This window comes from Lactuca virosa, chromosome 3 (genome assembly GCF_052849685.1).
Source record: "Lactuca virosa cultivar CGN04683 chromosome 3, Lactuca_virosa_CGN04683_v6, whole genome shotgun sequence".
Classification (NCBI taxonomy): Eukaryota; Viridiplantae; Streptophyta; class Magnoliopsida; order Asterales; family Asteraceae; genus Lactuca; species Lactuca virosa.
In genome coordinates this window covers 70,017,298-70,038,531 of record NC_136428.1, presented here as the reverse complement: position 1 = coordinate 70,038,531, position 21,234 = coordinate 70,017,298, and the positions used below count along the sequence as shown (strand labels likewise).

The window sequence follows — 21,234 nt, the reverse complement described above, 5'->3', positions numbered from 1 at the left end:
AATGATAAATACTAAGTAACTAAACATTTATAAATTCCCAATCTTAGTTACTTAGGAAAATGTGAATAAGGTGCTAATCCATGAAATTACACTTTGCACTTTGTTTAAGCCGTTAGTGGAGCGTGTGTGGTTAACCGGCACACTAACCTGGATTTAACACGGTAGGCAAAGGGTAACTTAATATTTATCATAGTATCGGTGGAGCGTGTGTAGTTAACCGGCACATCGATTGAGGGGTAAATATTAAGGGTACCAAGTATATTTGCATGGTTACTTCACACCTTGTTTTGTGATCCTCGGCATCCCAGTCACAAAACCTGAAGGGCACACTCGAGATTGAAACATGCCATTGAAAAGTTCAATGAATCTCAAAAGAATCTAGGAGTTTCAAAACCAATTAAAACCTAATAATACATTTCGTTTATCTTGGTGGAAATTGGTGAATCGTCATTCACCTACCTTCAAATATTTTGTAGCTTCGATTACGACATCCCTCTTCCAAGTTATAAAATAGTTTGTTGGGTCCTAGCCTTAATATTTCATATTGGGTGTTATATTAAGGACTTAAATCAACTTTACTTGAATTTCTCCCATTGTGATGTCTAGTTTAGACAACAATGATCTTCTCAAATCAAGCTTTCCTAATAAATATGACTTCCCGAGTTTGTCTCATGGAAGTCATACCTCTCTTCCTCCACCTCCTCCAATCATTCTCCCTGACCCACAAGTTTAAAGACTTGAAAAGTTCAAGATCACTCAATCCCTACTCACAATAAAACATAAAATTGGAAGTCCTGTGTGCATTCGTGTCTTAGGACCGAAGTCACAGATAGACAGGTTGAGAATGTTGGGTGTCATTGTCTTAAGGAAGTTGGCTATTGACTGGGTCTTTCAGTCACTTCCTGAGTCATATAGAAAGACTACTATGTGACAGGTCACGACATGACCCTAATGGATCTTTCTTATTTGCTTATTGCTGCTGAATCAGAAATGATTTTGTACAATAGTCAAGCAAATATGGATGGAAGGTCTATTTCTCAAACTTCCATGGACATGGACAATGGTAACATTGGAAGTCCAGGAAAACTTTCTCTTCCCAATGGAAAGGGATCGGCCTTAGTCAACTCGGTTGACCGGAAGGTAAAGAGAAAGTCTATGACTGGAATAGCCTTTTGTACCATTCCCAAAGAGTCTATATGTTTTCATTGTGAAGAAAAAGGGGCATTGGAATCGAAGCTGCCCTCCCTACCTGAAAGGAAGAAGAATAAAAAATTTGACTCTACTTCAGGAAAGTCCACTATCTAACTCTATTAAGCTCCCAGTTGATGATTCTTAATACAAAATGTGACTCGGTTGCATTTTGATATTTAGTAGGATCAAGCAAAGGGAAGGAAACTTAAAGAAAGAGTATGTTGAATCTGATCGCGAAGATAGATTTCTATCGCTTGGTTGAAGATCGGATTCTTGAGCTACTTCTTAGGAGTTATGATAGATTGCTAGGAAACATGTAACAGGATAGTTTTCATTTCAAGTTACATTGTAAGGAAAAGGTTTTTCTGCAATTTTGAAAAATAAATAAAAGGTTGTTTTACTTTATTTTATATCTCCTTACAGTGGCATTCATGAAAACTTGATGTTTGTATGTTTCTAGCAATATTGGAAATATGAGTTTGATTCTTTCGTTTGTGGTAGTGTCTAAATTTACCAAATAAGGAAAGATTCTCATCACCCAAGTCTCAAGTGGACCGAAACTTGGAATCATGCAAGTTGTTTAGTATGATGAATGAGAATTTTCATTTTTGGAAACTTAAGACTAGTTCTTTGTTCACATGTATATGTGACTCAAGTAATGGACTAAGGGATCAAGTACACATTCTTGTGCACTAGCCAAAGTCCACCACAAAAGATGGATAAGACTATTCGTCATGATTTACTAAGGTTTAGTAAATATGATTATACTTACAAGCCTAAGTATAATTCTGAGACATTGGAAAAGTTCCAAATGTATGGTAGAGCGAATAAGAAGAATCAAATTAGGCAGAAGGATAAAAGTTTCTCAAATCTGAAAAGATGGGAGAGTAATTTAGTTACATGTATATATGATCATCTTAATGATTAAGAGACCTTATCACAATTCATCCTCTAAGTGCATTCTGATAGCTAAGAAGAGGAATCATGAATTGTTGAAGTGGTTAAATCAATAAGATGAGTCATACTTAGTTCCAAAACAATTCTTAGAGTTATACTCCAAGATTGTAACTTGAGTGACACGTCTTAAAGGAGGTTTAAAACACTTGTCAAATGTAAGAGTAAAAGTTTTCTACTCTTGTACATTTGAAATTGGTAATTTGTGATGTTTTGGATAAAACAAAGACCAACTAAGGCCAATTGTGTTAAGTGTCTGTCTTGATTAGAATCCACACTATCTTTTGAATATTTGACAAGAAACTCTTATAGGTCAAGAAGACAGTGGGAGTCTAAAAGATCCTGATAGAGTTTCAAGAACTAATCAAGAATAAAACCTGTATTTCATCACTAGCACACAACTAGAGGTTTATAACCTATTGTGTTGACATTTCTGTGCCCATTCCAGTTAAGTTGGCTAGAACATTTGAGTTCTACATGTTCTCATTTGTTTACATAACTACTTGGAAGCAATGGCAGGCCCTTGTGCTGCCAGGTGGCAAGAAGTTAAGATTGCATAAGTTCGATCCATATGAGTTAGGATTTGTCACTAATCTAGTCTTGTGATTATGGTTTTGACAAATTCACGTGGATAAGAACACATACACCATAAAAATCTAAAGGGTCATAAGGTTTCTCTCCGATTCATGAAAAATGATGGTGAGGAAACACTTCCACCAAGTAGATTTTAAGTAGATAACAATATTTGCATTCTCAAAGTCGTTAGTAGAGCACACTAACATGGACTTATGAGAAATAGCAAAGGTCTAAACAATTAAGAATATGATTACGGCATCCCTTTTCATAGTTCTGAAATTGTTTAGACACGCATGTGAGCTATCTAGGATAAGGTGTATGTTTTTTGATAAAGTCTTATCAAAGCAATCTAGTATCAGAAATCTGAACTTTGGTAAGAATGTCAATAAAGTATTGACTTCTAGAGGTCAGCTGTTTTCTGGATACATGTCAAAGCTAGTGGGAGCATAAGTGTTATGCTAACAATCATCATGTTAGTGGGAGCATGATAATTATGATAAGTATTGCAAGTTAGCAATGTTAATTATAGAAAACAAAAGGTTTCAATTCGTGAAGTTGCAGGGGTTGAAAAAGTTGTTTTGCTATAATTAAGGGAGAGGAAATTATACTTCATTTCAATTCTAAAAAGCTTAGATTGAGTTTATAATCATTCTAAAGAGCTTATATTGAGATTTTAATCACCTTTAGTCAAGAATATATATATGAATTTCATGTTAGATTGGTTGAACTTAAGAAAATTCTATATATATTGCGTTCTCAAAATTCGATTATGATTACGGCATCCCTTTTCATAGTCAAATTTTGAGAATATGGCAAACAAAAATTATTATGGCAAAAGACTGGTCTAGAACCATGTCTTTATGTGAAACATCATGAATCGTGTCCCATTTACTTTGGGTACAAGATCGATTACATGTGCTATAATATTTATCCTTTCTAAATTTTCCAAATTCCTTGGGGCATTAAGGAGGAAAATGTCTAGAATTGGATATGACTAAAGTGATTAAGCAATTGTCGAGGACAATCTAAGGTTCTACCAAATATTGGTTGCTCAGGGACAGTTGGAAGTATAGTGTTAACTCTGGGAGGACTATATTGACATAGTCTGAAAAGAGGCAACTCTTGTTCAGAAGTAGTAGTCAAAATGGGAATATGGAGTTGTCTTCATAGGTGGAAGCAATCTGTGTAAGGTTAAAGAAACTTAATGCAAGAAGCATGTTCAAAGCAATGCGCTTTGAATTTGAGACATCGTTTCCATGGAATTGCTCTCCATTGGAATACTCTGTAATGATTGTTGCCAAGTCTTTGTGGCTTTGTGCATAATCATTACAAGAGGAACAGTGCATATAAGTTTAAAATCTAAACAGATTTCGATAAATGATAGGAATTTGGAATTCTTACATTTAAGACAAGGATTTGGGAGTGTGAAAAGAGAATCATTGAAATTATGTTCAATTGATCTAGTTCACAAAGAAAAGGATCATAGACAAACATAGAGTGCATACTTGGTGTATGGCAAAACTATTGTTTAGAAAAACATAGTGTACATGCTTGGAGCATGGGACAACTAGTGTTTTTAATTCAAGTATAAAGTTGATAAAACCGAAACAATGAATAATGAGTAATCAGTATGGTGATAAATAAAAGTGTTTATTTATATTCATAGGGTTTGATGCCATATTTGATTCATTTATTCTTGTGTTTCACTTTGCATGTTTTGACTTCCATAATAACTAGGTTATTCTTCCGGAATGACTAAGTTATTCAAACCATCCACAGTCGGTCATATGTTGGAAGTAGATATGAATCAAGACTGTCATGGGTTGGCTTGTAGAGGTCCAAGTTACTGGACAAAGTTGTGCTACAACACTCATGAGTGCTCATAAGTTCTGAGTATTGGATTCAACCCGCGCTCATTTGAATCACTTCATGGATTTTATCACGAGTGATCATGAGACGATAATATCTTATATTCTTCAAACCTAGAGATATGAGTTGTTACGATGAGTTGACAGTACATTGATTGCACGAAAACGCATTGGTAACTCGATGTTATAAAACGTGCCTTTGTGTATGATTCAACAAGTAGCAGAACAAGCCATATGAGTCGAAGTTTATCCATTCCTTTTACCTTCGAGATAAAAGCGATATCTGTGGGCCCCTCGATGATTTAGTGATGACACATGTGAGTGCTTGGCCAAGCCAGGACTGATTTGATTTGTTCAATCAGTCAGTCATCATAAATCAGAAATCGGGAAACAACTAATGGACAGAGAGAATGATTATAATCCATGTCTCAGTCCATATGATATCTAGAATTGAGGAATATATGATCCCTTATCTAATGGACAAGTCATTGACAAATGTCAGAGTTCGTGGACAAGATCAGAGTTCGACGGCGGCTTTAAGAGCTACGATTGGCAGTTAGGTTTTGAAGTCATACTCAATAATAGTTTTAGACTTATCCAAGTGGGAGACTGTTGGATTAATGTCTAAGTCCATAACTATATTTGGTATGTACTTGACCCGACCCGGGATGGTCCATTTGGGTTGCACTTCACCGGCACAATTTATATGGATAGTCTTTTGAGAATAATATATTTATGATTTATATAAATATATTATAAGTTCTAATATATTAATATGGAATCATATTATTTAATTAGTATTGATCAAGAATTAATTTAGAATTAATTAAGTGATCAAAAGGAACTAATTAAATATGGACTCTTAGATATATATGTGTAGTAGGCCAAGTTCATTTAGGTTGGGCTAAGTCTTCATAGATAGTCCATGGAGCTTTAACCCTTGGATCCTAGGAAATGAAAGGTCATGGGTATTAGGGTTTAACCCTAATCCTCCACACTATATAAATGGTCTTATGGTTCATGAAATTGGGAGCTAGTGGCTAGTGTGCATACACTAAGGAGGGCAATAACCAATTTCATAAGTGTGAGCCAAGTATCCATATTCTCTAAAGGTTTTCCAAGGTGTTTTGGTGATTTTTGATTCCACTTGAGGCTTCCACACTATTGGGGCTAAGCTCTTAAAGCTTGAAGACATCAAGCTACATCAAAAGGTATGTCATCTAACTAGAACTTTGTAGTATAGGTGCTTCATAATATGCTAGTTAGGATGAAACCTTGGAATATTTAATATTTGCATGTATAATAGAGAAAACATAGATCCAATGTTTATAGGGTTGCATGTACACCATAGGAGTGTTAGAATGCTCAAAACCCAACACAAATATGGGTAGGTGTGGAAGGTAGTATGGGCCCGTACTACTGAAAGCACAGGACCCATACACGTATCAAGGAAGTCACAACTCTCTAGGGTATCGGTTATGAGATAGTTCCCCGGGCGGGCATGTGATGTGTCTAAGGGTCTTGTTGGTGTATTACAGTATGGCGATTACGAGACGTTTCGGGGCAGGATCCGGTTCGAGATCAGGATCGGGTGAGGGTGGTCAGGATGGGTCAATACCACCCGAGGTCATTGGTCAGATGAGTACGGACGAGTTGGATGCCAGGATTCGTGAGATCCTGCATGATGAGGTTGCTGCTATGTTCCGGGCCGAGTTGCGGGAGATGTTTGGGTCGATCAAGACCGCCATGGTTGAGTACTTTGATGAGCGCTATGTAGCTCTTGCAGAGGCGGCTGCCGCGGCAGCTACAACGGCTGTAGCAGTGGCAGGGGGAGGAACCGGTCGAGGTTTTTAGTATCGAGACTTCGATAATACGAAGCCCCCTACCTTTGATGGAGTTCAGTATCCTATCATTGCTATGAGATGGTTGTCAGACGTGGAGGGTTGTTTCTTCACGTGTTCATGCCCTGCGGATCAAAGGGTGAGGTGCGCTCTGAACCTTTTGAGGCTCGGAGCGAAGGATTAGTGGAGGTTGACTACGGGATCTTATTCTGACGCGCAACGGGCTGCGGTTACGTGGGATCAGTTCTGGGAAATGTTCAGTACTCGTTATGTTCCACGGGTTGAGAGAGAGAGGTTGGCTCAGGAGTTCCTGGAGTTGAAGCAGGATTCAGAGTCGGTGACGGAGATCACCAGGATGTTTACTGAGAGGGCGATGTTTTGCCCAGAGTTTGCTTCAGAGCAGGCTCAGATGTCCCGGTATCTGAGTATGCTCAAGAGGGAAATCGGGCAGTTTGTGTCCACGCAGAGGTGTGATACCTTGTTAGAGATGCAGGAGGCCGCCAGGCGGCGTGAGTTAGAGATGAAGTTGCAGTTACGAGAGCAGAGGCAGGCCCCGGTGCAGTCGCAGCCGGCGCCGAAACGGCCTAAGACCGTTGACTCTAGGATTGGAAGTCAGAGCAGCCACACTTGTGAGAAGTGTGGGAAGGGTCATACCGGAGTTTGTAGGTCCGGTGGTGCGTGCCGCAAGTGCTGGAGAGAGGGGCATTATGCGAGGGATTGTCGTCAGTAAGCCTCGGTATAGGATATGAGGATTTATTATCACTGCCATCAGTTTGGACACCTGAGGGCCAACTGTCCACAGCTTGTTGCAAGACCGGTGCAGGCTCCAGCGCCGGCTACTTTGAGGATTACGGGTGGAGGTCAGGGTAGAGGGGAGCCTCCGAGGGCTCAGGGACGCGCATTCCAGCTTACAGCAGAGGAGGTCAGGGCAGAGCCAGATGCAGCTACGGGTATGTTTCCATCTTGTTATCTTGTTATTTGTGTGGTATTGTAAATCTGTCTGCATTGTCCGCATGTTTTGTAGTATGATTGAGGATCTTAGTAGTTAGGAGTTGTAGTTAGCGTTCAGGAGGACTCTTGGTCGAAAGATAAGGTATATGATCTCGTTGCTAGGAATAGCGACTGCGATGCAAGAAGTGTTCAGTTGGGATTCGAACTTCCTTGGAGTTCTGGATGTGCGATGACGGGAGAGTATTCTGTGAAGGTTGCTCACTTCGGAGGGATTTAGTTCCGAGAGATGAGAGAGAACTTTATCAAGTAAGGTCGATCGAGTTATGACGGTTTGTCAGCGGAAGTTAGTAGTTGGCACACTAAGTGGGGAGAATTGGAAAATTCTCCGGTAAAACAGCAAGTATCCAGGGTTGGTTAGCTGTTTAGATTTATCGGTGTTGTTAGCCGAGAGTGTGGCATGATTAGAGCAAGTGATAGACAAGTGGGGCAGGGAACAGACCATGGTTTCAGTTAAGGTAGTTGGTCGATGTGAGGCCTGGGTTTAGGCCATGGAAAGGATTCCGGGAATGAAACTGGAGTTCGGAACCCCAAGAGGGCTAGAACGGACTGCATGGGAGAGATTCCCAGGAAGAATGGATCAGGGTGATGTGCGACAGTCTTTGAGCGGTCCGGATAGACTGAAGGCCGGTGGGCGTACCAGTCAGGCCGAAGGCTCGGGCAATGGTCCAGATAGGCTGAAGGCCCAGCAGGGCGGTCCAGACATGCTGAAGGTTCTGAGAGTGGTCCAGATATGCTGAAGGCCTGGAAAGGCGGTCCAGTCATGCTGAAGACTCTGTATGTGATAATGGATCGATATGAGGAGAATGAGTAAATATGTCGCCATGCAATAGTAATCGATATGGTCTGGCCCCAAGTATTGATCATGATGATGGAGATGGCTGGAGGCCGTGCGTGGGCCTTGTTAGTTATGTGATCGGATTTAGAGTATATGGGAGTTAGAGAATAACGGTTGCTCTACATGGATAGTGTAGAGTGGAGTTTAGCTATGTGGCACTTATAGGTGCAGTAAGGGTTGTTGAGTAGACTTCCTGGAAAGGGAAGGTATGTAGCTCCGGAAGGAGCGTAGGTCCTCTGAGGGGAAGGCAGCAGAGTAAATGGATGATCGAAAGTGCTTGGTAGCAAGCACTGGGATTGTACCAGATATATGGAAGCACATACGGGTTGGATGCCCGTTGAAGTTGTGGCAATGTTGGATGATACGCATGTATGTTTTCGGTCTCCTTGGAAGAGGAGAAGGAAATGGATTCCCGATTGGAGATTGGGACAGAGGAAGGTGAGACAGCAGGTTAACAGACTCAAGAGTAGTCTGGACCGGTGCTGAGGACTGCATAAGGATATTACAGTCGGAGGTCAAGGACCTAGAGATCGTAATAGGGAGGGTGAGTGGATTGCACTCCGTTGTGTCGAACCGAAGGGTTCGCGGGTGACGCAAGGACAAGGTCCTTGGTTCCGAGTATGGTTGTAGGCTTGAGTTGTGTATGAGGAGGTATTTCAATATGGGGTATTCCATCATGAGGATGACCGGACCCTATGATTGATTGGACCTGGTGTGTTGGTATTCCAGCCCGAGGCTGATTAGGCCAGGTACGAGTGGTTACGCGATATGATTGGTTGATGGGTTACGGGAGCTGAGGGATGTAGTACCCTGTCAGCGCGTAAGGGATAGAACCAGAGGGTGGAACCGGATTTGTTCCGGGTTGCGAGTTATCAGGGTTATCGCCAACTTTGGGCGAAGGAAGATGGATTAGTGTCTCAACAGAGTTCAGTGGGTGATTGTGGTAGCTAGTGCTAGCAGGGCGCGGAGGTACGTCCCTGATATGAAGGGATAGTGTCATCAGGTGATACGTGGGTGATACGTGGTGCTATTGAGTTGAAAGGCCAATGGTCGGCTTGGAGTAGTGGCAAGGATTCCACGCGAGAAGAAGTCGTTAGAAGAGAGATGCGGTAATAGGGTTTACAAGAACCTGAGTTAAATGAGAAATCGGAGTCTGCAGTACAACGGGGTTTGTTCTGAAGCGTATACTGCAGTAGGCTTCGAGGACGAAGCCTAATTTAAGTGGGGGAGAATTGTAACATCCCAAGTTCGGAAGCAAGAAGTTGGAGGGTGCAAAGTGTAAATTTAGGAAAGGGACTCGACGAGTAGGTCCGTCTACTCGCCGAGTGGGAGCGGGATTCTATCAGGGTTTAAGTGGCCAACTCGCCGAGTCGGAGACTTGGACTCGACGAGTTGGTGTTGTAGGAAGAAAACCCTAATCCCGATGGTTGCACCCTATTTAAAGGACTTTATGTCCTTCTCCCAGCCTCCTAATCCCCCTGAGAGTTCCAGAAACCCTAAATTTCGTGTGAGGCTTCATTATTGAGGAGATTGGAGCTTGGAAGAGGAAATTGGTGAAAAGAGCTTGAGGAATTAAAGGCTAACATCAAGGGGCTTGTGTGGATCTGGGATCTACATCTGTTTGGGCACATTTTAGAGGTAAAAAGCCATAATCTTATGCTGATTTCTTTTTTGGTTCATCCTTGGTGGTTAATGTGGAGTTCCATAGCTTGTTTGTGAGCTATTTCGAGTTAGAAGCTTAGATCTGAGGTTGCTACTTCAGATCTAGACTTGTGTTGGTCCAGAAAGTCATAAAGCATCAGTCTTTGAGTTGTTGGTGAAGCCCCTTTGTCATAAACCCAAGCCCTAGAGTGATTTGGACCTTTAAACCCTTGGTTTCACGTAAAGTTTGCAACTTTATGTGAGGGTTAGATTGTAGAAGGGTGGATCTATGGATTGGAGCCCCTGCATGGCTCGAAAAGCCTCTGTATGGATTGAGAACTGAAGAGACTCGACGAGTCACATGGGTGTACTCGACGAGTTGTATGAACATGTGCATGGACTCGGCGAGTTGAAGAACAACTCGACGAGTCTGTTGAAGATTGCCTTGGACTCGGCGAGTCTGTTCTTGGACTCGACGAGTCTGGTCGCAGAACCTAACCTCTTGTGGTTAAATCTTTGGATTAGTGAGTCGGTTGGCGACTCAGTGAGTTAGACAGTATGGGACTCGGAGATCGTTGGACTCGACGAGTCTTGGGGTGACTCGGCGAGTAGAGTCGTGTTATGGGAGTTTCTGAGTATAAGGACTCGACGAGTCGACGGGTCGACTCGGCGAGTAGAGTCAGTCAGGGAGGTTGACTTTGACTGAGGACTTTGACTTTGACCAAGAGTTGACCAGTTTGTTTACCAAGGATAGTTTGGTGATTTTGGTATTTATGGAATTGGTTCTTTGGTAGTGTTCGGTGGTGGAGTTCGTGTCGGTGGTTGGAGCAGCTGATCTTATCCTTTCAGTCGGCAATTTCAGGTGAGTTATCCTCCCTGTATCGAAGGGTCTACGGCACCAAGGCCGGTCCTTTATCAGATGGAAATCCTGGTATTGTTGGTTATGTTATTGCTTTGCTAGATCTGCATCCTGGTATTTAGGATGGTGTTATGTTAGTGACCTGGTTAAGGTCGGTACCCGGTATATAGGGTAATGCTATGCTAGTGACCGGTTAGGTCGGAATCCTGGTTAGGATGTTGTTATGATATGTGATCTGTTAGACTGATAGTCTGGTTAAGGATTTGTTATGTGATTGATTGTTTTATGTGCACATGGTTGTTTGACGGGGGTTGGGTTGAGGCGGGTCCTGCTTTGTGCTGTAGGCCAACATACCCAGGGCGGACCGGATATTCCGAAGGCCCAACGAGCGGTCCGGATAGGCTGAAGGCCCCAAGAGGGTGGACCAGACGTGCCGAGGCTCGGAGAGTGGACCAGGCCGACTGAAGGCCCGGTGCGGGCGGACCAGTCATACTGTAGACTCAGAGAGTGGACCAGGTGGATTGAAGGCCCGGTGCGGGCAGACCAATCACATTGTAGACTCGATGTACATGGCTAGACTCGGAGGGTGGACCAGGTGGACTGAAGGCCCGGTGCGGGCGGACCAGTCACACAGTAGACCTGATGTGCATGGTTGTTCTATTTGAGATATGTTATGAGAATGTTTATGTGTGGTTGGTATTTTGGGGGTAACTCACTAAGCTTTCGGGCTTACAGTTTCAGTGTATTGTTTCAGGTACTTCAGGAGATCGTGGCAAGGCCAATGCGTGATCGTACGGCTCCTCATGTTTTATGATTTATATGATATGGTTCTGGGGGATACTCTGATAATAAACTATTTTGAAAACGAGGTGTATGAAGTTAATGGTTTTTGAATGAATTAAAATGTTTTAATTTGGCTCAATTTTTATGGGTGTTACAGTTTGCGGAGTGCATTTTACCATTTCTATCTATGTGAGCAATACACATAGATCTCTATAGGGCACCCCTCGGTTATTAGGCTTGGGTTGTGAACTCATGGTTTGATCACTTTTCACATACAAACTATGTTTATCATGTTAGCAATGAACTACTATTTATACAAACTTTATTACTCATTTTAACAACGAACTTTATTACATCATTTTAACAACATACTTTATTATATCATTTTAGCCACAAACTTCATTACTCATGATGGAAACGTACTTTTGTTATGGAAACCTTTTATCAAAATTTGGACTTCCATGATTTTAAAATGTAAATCTGTGAACTCACCAGCTATTTCCATAGTCGACCCTCATTTTACATGCTTTTTCAGTTATCATCTAGTAAGTGGCACTTAGAGGCGCATCACTTGTAGAAGCATTATGCATGTGTTGTTTTTCGACTGTATTGTAATTCTTTTTAAAATTGTTCAAAACTTATTGTAAATTGTAAGGCTTTTTAATACTATGGTTGATGTTGTCTTTTTTAACTTTTGCAGTGAGACCCTTCTCTGTCACACCTCATGTGACTGCCCGTAAACGTGTTTTGTTATTTTTCTTAATAAACAAGTTCCTCCTGGTTTCTATTGCATGTAACTCCACTCTCTCCTTTATCTATTTTTCGGTCTTGTAGTTTTCCCTATCATAAAAGGTAGCCTTGTGAATTTCACTCCTACGCCACCGAAAGTACTCTTCAACACTCACTTGTTTTGTGTTTTTTCTTCCTAAAACCAGAAGCATTTTCTTGTTCTTCGTCTGAAATCAGATGTATGGAATTAGATGTTTTTTCTTGTTCTTCGTCTTAAACCAGATGCATTTTCTTGGACCCATCCGTGAATCAAATTGTATGTTATGTGGTTGTATGATATATTCAAATCACACTTGAGAATTCAGATGGTCTAGCAAATGAAACAAGTTCATATAATGATTATAATAGGGTTTCGAGGAATGCAATTTTCATTGAGGAAGTTGCGTTGATTACAAGAGACAAAAAAATATATATGAGAATTTTGAGGTATGACTGTTATAAAAAAGGATTAATATTTTTTTAACATTAAAGTTGTGTTTTTACAGGCTGAAATACGGGGAGTTCTTATTGTTATTGATTGGACATGTAAATGGGAGGGAAGGCACCTGATGATGTAAGGCGCCTGTTGGGTGAAAAATCTGCATCATTGATTTGGGGTGCTAACCAGTTTGGTTCCGCACTTGATCCAGTCCAAAGACTCCGATCTCTCCACATCCAAGCTCATAGTATGCTCGAGTCCCTAAACCTATATTGACATCACAAAGTGGTTGGTTGACCCATTGATTACTTTATGTATTTCACTCGAATTTGAACATTTGTTAATAACTACGATATGTTTTGTTTTGATATATTTCATTAGTTAATGCATAATGTTTTCTTAGTGTTTCATCTGTATGTCTCCCATATTTCTTAATTCATGGCTTATCAATTCTGAAACACTGATTTTCGGAACTTATGAATGACATCATATCAATGATTTTTCTGTGTTTACATTTTAGACATTACCAAGTGTTGAAACTTTTTGTGTATTTGTATATCTTAGGATATCTCCAACCCAATTCTATTTTTTAAGTTATCACTTTTTTAGTATGAAACTCCACTAAGTGTTATGAATAGTATAACACCAAATATGATGTACTATTCATTCACATCAAACTTGTGTTGAAGTTCCGTTGGAAAATTGTAGTTTTTTAAGTTTGATGTTTATAATTAGTTATTCTACTTTTTTCTTTATTATTTTTTAAAAATGTATGTATATTTATTTAATAAATTTTTTAAATAATTTAGCAAATAAATACATATTATCTAGTACAAAATAGAACATAAGGATAAACTCATCATTTTTATCATCCAACACAATCATTCAGATACATAATTAAACAACATGATTTCAAACAGAGATAGATTTAGTAAGAACTTCTGGCTCGATTAGAAGCATAATCAAAAAACATGATTTCAAATAGATATAGATTTAATGAGAGCTTATGACTCAATTAAGCATCAGATATGACTTAGTCAATAACTATCAAACAACTTTAAGCATAACAACTTAATCTAAACATTGCTCCTTTACATAATATGTGACGATGTTGGTCGTGTTAAGTATTTGCCTAAAATAATGATGTCAACGGGACCAAACGAGAGCGAAAATAGCTGTCCCCGCTCTCGAAATCAGTTATCCCCCCCCCTTCCGTTCCCCGATTCCACCCTCGTTCCCCCGTTTTATAGGATTAAAATTGACTTTTTTTGCTAAAATAAATTGTTATATTTTGGGCTAAAAAACTATTTTTCATAACTTTAAAAAGCTTAAAATCTAGGTTTTTAACAACTAAAAAAATTAAAAATCCAACATTACAAAACGACAAATCCAACAAACTTATAAATATAAAATACGACAAATCCAACATTAAAAAAAAATACAACATGTCCAAAAATATATGATCAATTCACTATCATATATATATATATATATATATATATATATATATATGCTTAGGTTATTCTATTCAAAGTAATTATTGTGTTATTGTATGTATAAATGTGGGTCAATCAATTTTTTTTATTTTAAAAAAGTGATTAATATATATTATTGAATTAAATATAATTGAAAATATCGTCTAATTTAATTACAAGAGTATTTTAGTCAATTAATATAGATTTAATAAAGGTAAATTGCATATTTTAAGGGATCATAGATTCTATTAATTTTAGAAATCCGATTTTACGAATTATAATTCTTTTAATTCGAACATTCTGACAGAATATGTTTGTGAGTATATTCAAAAAATAAAAATATTCTTGAACCATAAATAATAAAAATATTCTTAACCTATTTCTTGATCATGACTTTAAAAACTTCATGTAGAATAACAAATTCTTGAACAATCAATTGAAGAATAAAAACAAAAAATACATTATTTTTTATAGAATACGGGTAACAATCGTTAAGAATTACATTTATTGTAAAAGGAAAAGAATGATTCCAACATAATTAGAATTCATGATTCCATTCCAACAAAATTAGAATTCATGATTCCATTCCAACAAAATTAGAATTCATGATTCCATTCCAACAGAATTGGATTCGTGATTTCATACAATTCGTGAACAAATGCCATTTATCTTCTTCAATGGTCCATAATCGATTGATTCCAACCATTCTTACGAGAATGACATTTTGTGAGACTAATAGTAGACGAGAATTACGTTCTACAAGAATACCATTATGTGAGAACACATTTATCCTCCTTATCTAATATACGAAAACTATAAAATCAAAAGTTGGCACAACAAAAAATTAAGACACAAAAATAAACACAAGTGTATTGCAAAAGTGAAATATGAGAAGACAAAAAAACAAAATCTCTAGCAAGAAACTAAATTTAAATGGTTTAATAGGTAACAGGAGCAAGGATTTCAAGTTGGGGACCCAAATTTTCTTGAGCAACTTTCTCAGCCTTGGCTCGGAGTTTGTTAAGCTGCTTCTTCCTTTCATACACCACTTGTGCTTTCTCTTTCCTCTTCTTCTCAAGATCCTGCAAGTATATATTACATATTCAGTTTCCATTGTTATAAAATAAATTGTTAAACTACATACACAAAATAGCACAAGGTGTATTGTATCATAATAGATGAATAGCAAAGTATGTTGTTAATATATATAAAAATATAAATATAAAAAGATTTAAAAAAGTTTAATGAAGCTAAAACTAAATACAAAACATAAAAAAATATCTTACCTTGATTGTCTCATAGTGATTCCATTCAACTTCAGATGGAAGCTGTCCTAGCAAGCAGTACTTGTGTCCAGCAGTGAGCCTCAAAACCCTACATTTGTTTTAGCAGTATTCAATAAAATATAATCTCAAGATATGAACAGATAAATCTATCAAAAACCTAATGTAAATCTTGATTTAAAATCAAGTTCATATAACATCAAAAAGAAACTCACTTGAGGGAATCATGGATGACCATCCTCTTCTTCCTGTTGTATGGAGTTGGGACTCCTTCATAAACCTTCAACCTTGCAAGTGCAGCAGCTCCACGCTTGGTTTTGTGTGGGATCATACTATAAACAAAAAACATACATTTTTTACCATTCATAGCGACACAAACAATTACCATTTCAATAAGATTAAGCACAAACAATTATCATTTCAATTCAACGAATTATAGAATACAAAGCCACGTCGCACCCACCTCTTCTTCTTCGTGTGTTGATGACGATCGAACCAGCCAAGAAAACGAACCCCTTTTTCCCCTCGTATTCTTCCTTCTCTGCTATTCCCATCGACCACAAAGCCCCGTCGCACCCACCTCTTCTTCTTCCGTCGAGCCAATGCCACCGAAGCCCCACCTGTCGTCGGACCCTCTTCTGGTCTCACCCCTCGCTCTCTCTTCTGTTCCTATTGAGCGAAGCCTTCGAAGATTCGCTCTCTCTTCTGTTCCTATGCTCGATTTTATGGCGATGGCAATCGATTTTTGTAGAACTCAAGATCGATTTTGTAGTCTATTCCAATTTTGCAGATCGGCCAAGATTTGGTTTTTAGATAAAGAGGGGAACGAGATTTAAATTGGAGAGATTAGGTTAAAAGTCAATACCATGATTATAGGGATTATTTTTGGAAGTTACTAAACAAATTACTAAATTACCCTTATTTATTTATTTAATTTTGATTGGCCCACATTTATGCATAAAATAACACAATAATTGCTTTAAATACCTGAACCTATATATATATATATATATATATATATATATATATATATATATATATATATATATATACAAACGGGCCCCGCAGAAGTACGAGACAGAAATACTCACTCCTACTCCCGGTCCCGAAAATAAAACGTGGTTTAATCTCACTCCCGTCCCTCCTCCACCCCGATATTTTTAAAAAATTAATACAGTACTGAATTGGGGTCCTACGACAGGTCCACGGAAGTTTTTAACATCCGTAGCCTAGAATTGTTATAGGATGCAGGTTTGAAATGTGATATTTATTTTTTGTTATATGGTTGTAAGAATAATTTATTTAAATGAAAGATTTGGGTTATTAAACTAATTGCTCATCATCCGTCACCTAGTATCTAATCTAGTCGAAGTACCGTCGCCGGACACCGCCGGTCACGTTTGTCAGTTTTCACCTCCTTCTGCTGACCAAGCCTTCTTGACTCTCTCCCCCCACACGCTTCTTATATCTCCCCCCGATATCCCCGCCGCTCTCAAACAACTCTTTCACCCCTTCTCCGCCCCCATTTCATTCCATCATCAAGAAATTAGTAGCCATGGGGTTACCTGATGGAGGAGTGCAAATACCAACCGCTACTGATATCAATCTCAATCCTCAATCGCCAGAATTTTTTGATTGTGAAATAAACAAGAAGGTATCAAGCGGCGATGATTGCGGAGAACAGGAAACAGAACAAGTTGATTCGGATGATTCTTCTGTGAATGATTCTAGTAACAGTGACGGTGGTTCCGATGAGATTGAACAGAGAGAGATCCATGTAGATAACGAAGAAAAGTCAGGCGACGCCGAGGGTTTCCGAAAAAACAGAAATGACGATGAGGCTGAACCGACTGAGGTATTTCATCCAAATCCACAGCTTCCGAGACCTGAAGCGCCACCAGGCGTCGTTGCCCTTGACACGGAGGAGGCGGAAAAAATACAATCGTCTCCGTTAATCAAACGATCAAACTCATCGCCGGAAAGTGCCGCCGCTGCCGTACAGATACCAGCGTTTGGTAAATTCTTCCGAGAGAAGAGCAATAGCTTATCGGCGGCGATCACGAAACGATTATCGTTATTAACAGATGACAACAACGACGCTTCGGAAAAGAAGAAGGTTTCAAACATTACGGAGTTTCATTTATCGGGACTCAAAGTGACAGTAAAGCTCAAAAATGAAAAAGAAGAAAAAGAACAGTTCAAAGGACGCATCACTTTCTTTTCGCGATCAAATTGCAGAGACTCGACGGCAGTTCGATCATTTCTCAGGGATCGGAAATTACGCTACGTGGAGATCAACATAGACGTGTATCCAACCAGAGAGAAGGAGTTGTTCGAACGAACCAGAAGCACCGCTGTACCTCAGATCTTTTTCAACGAGAAGCTCTTCGGCGGACTTGTGGCGTTGAATTCTCTAAGAAATTGCGGATTGCTGGATGAGAGGATGAAGGAATTGCTTTGCCGGAAGTGCCCAGACGACGCGCCCGCGCCGCCGGTATACGGGTTTGACGATCCGGAGGAGGAAAATCCCGACGAGATGGTAGCAACTGTTCGAGTATTGCGGCAAAAGTTGCCGATTCAAGATCGTTTGATGAAGATGAAGATCGTGAAGAACTGTTTCTCTTCGTCGGAGATGGTGGAGGCTTTAATTCACCAGTTTGACTGCGGGAGGAAGAAGGTATCGTGATTTCTTTGACTTTTGCTTCCTAATATTGCTTCCCTGCATCGCAGCCTATCATACTTCGTATGTTCATTTCCTGATCATCGTTAAGTCGGCAACGTTACCGATCTTGATGATCACAATTTTTTCGAAATAATATTCTATAATTTGAAACAATCCCACCATTTTTTTTGAAAATGAATACCTATTTTTTAAACTATTTTTATAGAAAAAGATTAAAATATAACATTATCGAGGAGTATATTATATTTTAGTATACTGCAAAGTAGGTGATGATTGTCTCCCTATTGTCGTTAAACTTTGCATATTCTGAATTACTTAAACAAAAAGAAAACATGAGTACTTACTCACCTACAAAATCTTGAACGTGATTTCTATATTGAAATACAAGTCTTAAAGGATCATTTCAACATCAATAATATAGTTCGTATGGTAACTATTACTTTACGAAATGACATCAAAAGGTGTTTTTGGGATTACAGAATTGGTTTTTACTTTTCACCATGGGGTAAAAAATGGTTATGTTTTATTTAAAAGTCATTAAAATCATCATTAATGACACATGGTTTCACCGCCCAAATTGATTCTTTATACCCAACATGAATCATGAATCATGATCTCTTTGCATGCTGCTGGATCTTGTGCTTTTTATATAAAATAGTACAAACCATCATCAACTATATTGTATACATTTTATTTTATTAATTTAACTGAAAGTCTGAAACCAAATCATTTATTTATGTTACAAGACATTTCCAATAAAACTATATATTATATTCGAGTTGTTTGTATTCTTTATATAGGCCGTGGAGATTGGGAAGCAACTAGCAAGAAGACACTTTCTCCATCACGTGTTCGGGTAAAAATCTCAATGTTCTTTTTCTTACATATTAAAAACAAAAAGTGTTAGCACGTAGCATTACATGACCTTTTTTTTATCATATGTTGCTTTCAGGGAAAACGAATTTGAAGATGGAAACCATTTTTATAGATTTCTTGAACACGAGCCATTCATTCCACGATGCTATAATTTCAGGGGTGCCACAAATGACCTCGAGCCAAAATCTGCTACAACAATTAGCGTAAAACTTGCCAAGATAATGTCAGCAATACTTGAATCCTATGCCTCTGAAGATGGTTACCATCTTGATTATTTGGGTATTAGCAACAGCGAGGAATTCCGGAGGTATTTTTTTAATTATTATTATTATTATCAGATGATAAAGTGCTGACTGAATAAATGATATTGTTACAGATATGTAAACTTGATGCAAGAACTTCAAAGGGTGGATATATCGACACTTTCGGTTTCTGAGAGGCTTGCTTTCTTTCTTAACCTACACAATGCGATGGTGATCCATGCGGTTATCAGTATCGGGCATCCCGGGGCTTCTGTAATCGATAGGAAATCCTTCAATTCGGATTTTGTTTATGTGATTGGTGGCTCTCCATATTCTTTTACAACAATTATAAATGGTGTTCTTAGAAATAACCGAAGACCACCTTACACGTTTACAAAACCTTTTGGTTCTGGCGACAAGCGTTTAGAGGTACAAGTCCCACAAACTGTTAAAGCTGACCAGGCTAGACGCTATTTTTTTTTATTATGAGAATGAGATATACTTTTTGTACAATCAGTTAATCACACAGTTTTAATGCATGTGACCTTATGAGTTTTTTGCTTTTGCAGTTGGCATTCCCACAAGTGAATCCATTGATTCATTTCGGTATCTGTAACGGGTCGAAATCAAGCCCGCCCGTGAGATTCTTCACCCCACAAGGGGTAGAATCAGAATTAAGATTTGCTGCACGTGAGTTTCTACAGAAGGATGGAATCCACGTGGATCTGGCCAAGAGAACAGTCCACCTCACTCGTATCTTCAAGTGGTGAGCCACAACACACACACACACACACTTGTTGCTTCAATTTCAATGAAACAATTCACACCTAATTAATGATCATGGACTAATAATATTATTGTATCAAAATTTTCAGGTTTAGTGTTGATTTTGGGCAAGAAAAGGAGATGTTGAAATGGCTAAACGGGTACTTGGATGCAACCAAGGCGGGGCTGTTGTCGCATCTTTCAGGTGACGGTGGTGCTGTGCATGTTGTTTACCAAGACTATGATTGGTCCATCAATTGCTAATTGGACTCTACTCACTCCCACATTCAGTAAATAGAAACCATAAAATTGAGTTTCGTTAAACAAGATTTTTTTTTCTACAGTTGGGTTTGGCCGTTTATATAATAGAATTTAGACGAATGATGTCTTTGTGAAGAAGATACGTATTTGTTATTGGATTTTATGGCATGCGTTAAAGTGTACTTTTTCCTATTATTATTAAAGAACCCATTTCAAAAGAATTGGAATGGAGTGGTCCTGTTTAGTTTGTATCTGTTTATGTATTGTTGGATAAATTTTGATTCTTTACTCAAAATACTTGATCGAGTACTTGTTATTTTCTTAATCGAACTGCCACGTGGCTTTGTGCTCAACTGCTGACAAAGACAAACCACGGATGGGCTTCACGACTCTCGACAGTGGCGAATCTAGAATAAAATATCACGTGGTTCCCAAATTAAGTGAAGCCGATAAAAAAAATCAACAACACTTGTGAGGGGTCGGGTCGTGTACGATTTAATGAAATATAACCGAAAAAACCGATTAGGCACCACCAATTAAAATTTTTAAAAAACCAACTGAAATATAATTGAAAAAACCGAACGGTTTAATGCAAAACTAGTTGATTATTAGTGCATTGATACCTTATTGTTTGATAAAAACTATATATTATATTTAACCCTATATATTTAACACCACAAATACCCCATGTAACTTATTTCATTTTAAAATGGTTTTTAAGACATTTAAAAAAAAACAAATTCAAAGTAGGTCATCTGTTTTTTCTAAGGTAGTTCCTAATTTTTGTGGTATATATATTATAAATGAAATTCAAATTTTAGGTAGGTCCTAGGACGTACCTTCTTACATGCTAGATACGCCCTTGACTCTCGAGGAGTCTCTC

The 21,234-nt window shown here is 38.7% G+C and overlaps 2 protein-coding genes across 2 annotated transcripts; one reads left to right on the top strand and one right to left on the bottom strand.

The window, feature by feature from the left end:
- Window positions 1–15,052: 15,052 nt before the first annotated feature.
- LOC145165922 (large ribosomal subunit protein uL13w-like) lies at window positions 15,053–16,452 on the bottom strand. The gene is made up of 4 exons (XM_079084844.1): window positions 15,988–16,452; window positions 15,740–15,856; window positions 15,528–15,615; window positions 15,053–15,323 (listed from the first exon to the last, which is right to left on the bottom strand). The coding sequence occupies exons 2-4, from the start codon at window positions 15,853–15,855 to the stop codon at window positions 15,180–15,182; spliced, it is 348 nt and encodes a 115-aa protein (XP_078940970.1). The 5' UTR covers window position 15,856; window positions 15,988–16,452; the 3' UTR covers window positions 15,053–15,179.
- Window positions 16,453–16,803: 351 nt separating this feature from the next.
- Window positions 16,804–20,595, top strand: LOC145165920 (glutaredoxin-like protein). The gene is made up of 6 exons (XM_079084843.1): window positions 16,804–18,201; window positions 19,008–19,063; window positions 19,160–19,390; window positions 19,460–19,754; window positions 19,895–20,091; window positions 20,201–20,595. Exons 1-6 carry the CDS (start codon window positions 17,080–17,082, stop codon window positions 20,352–20,354), a joined length of 2,055 nt encoding a protein of 684 aa, XP_078940969.1. The 5' UTR covers window positions 16,804–17,079; the 3' UTR covers window positions 20,355–20,595.
- Window positions 20,596–21,234: the final 639 nt, after the last annotated feature.

Bases quoted from the DNA above. Each gene is read 5' to 3' on its own strand.
- LOC145165922 (XM_079084844.1), bottom strand. From the start codon at position 15,855: ATGATCCCACACAAAACCAAGCGTGGAGCTGCTGCACTTGCAAGGTTG. The intron at 15,616-15,739 runs GTGAGTTTCTTT...AAACAAATGTAG, and splicing joins GTCATCCATGATTCCCTCAA to GGTTTTGAGGCTCACTGCTG. The intron at 15,324-15,527 runs GTAAGATATTTT...ATATACTTGCAG, and splicing joins ATCACTATGAGACAATCAAG to GATCTTGAGAAGAAGAGGAA.
- LOC145165920 (XM_079084843.1), top strand. From the start codon at position 17,080: ATGGGGTTACCTGATGGAGGAGTGCAAATACCAACCGCTACTGATATC. The intron at 18,202-19,007 runs GTATCGTGATTT...TTCTTTATATAG, and splicing joins TTGACTGCGGGAGGAAGAAG to GCCGTGGAGATTGGGAAGCA. The intron at 20,092-20,200 runs GTGAGCCACAAC...CAAAATTTTCAG, and splicing joins CTCACTCGTATCTTCAAGTG to GTTTAGTGTTGATTTTGGGC.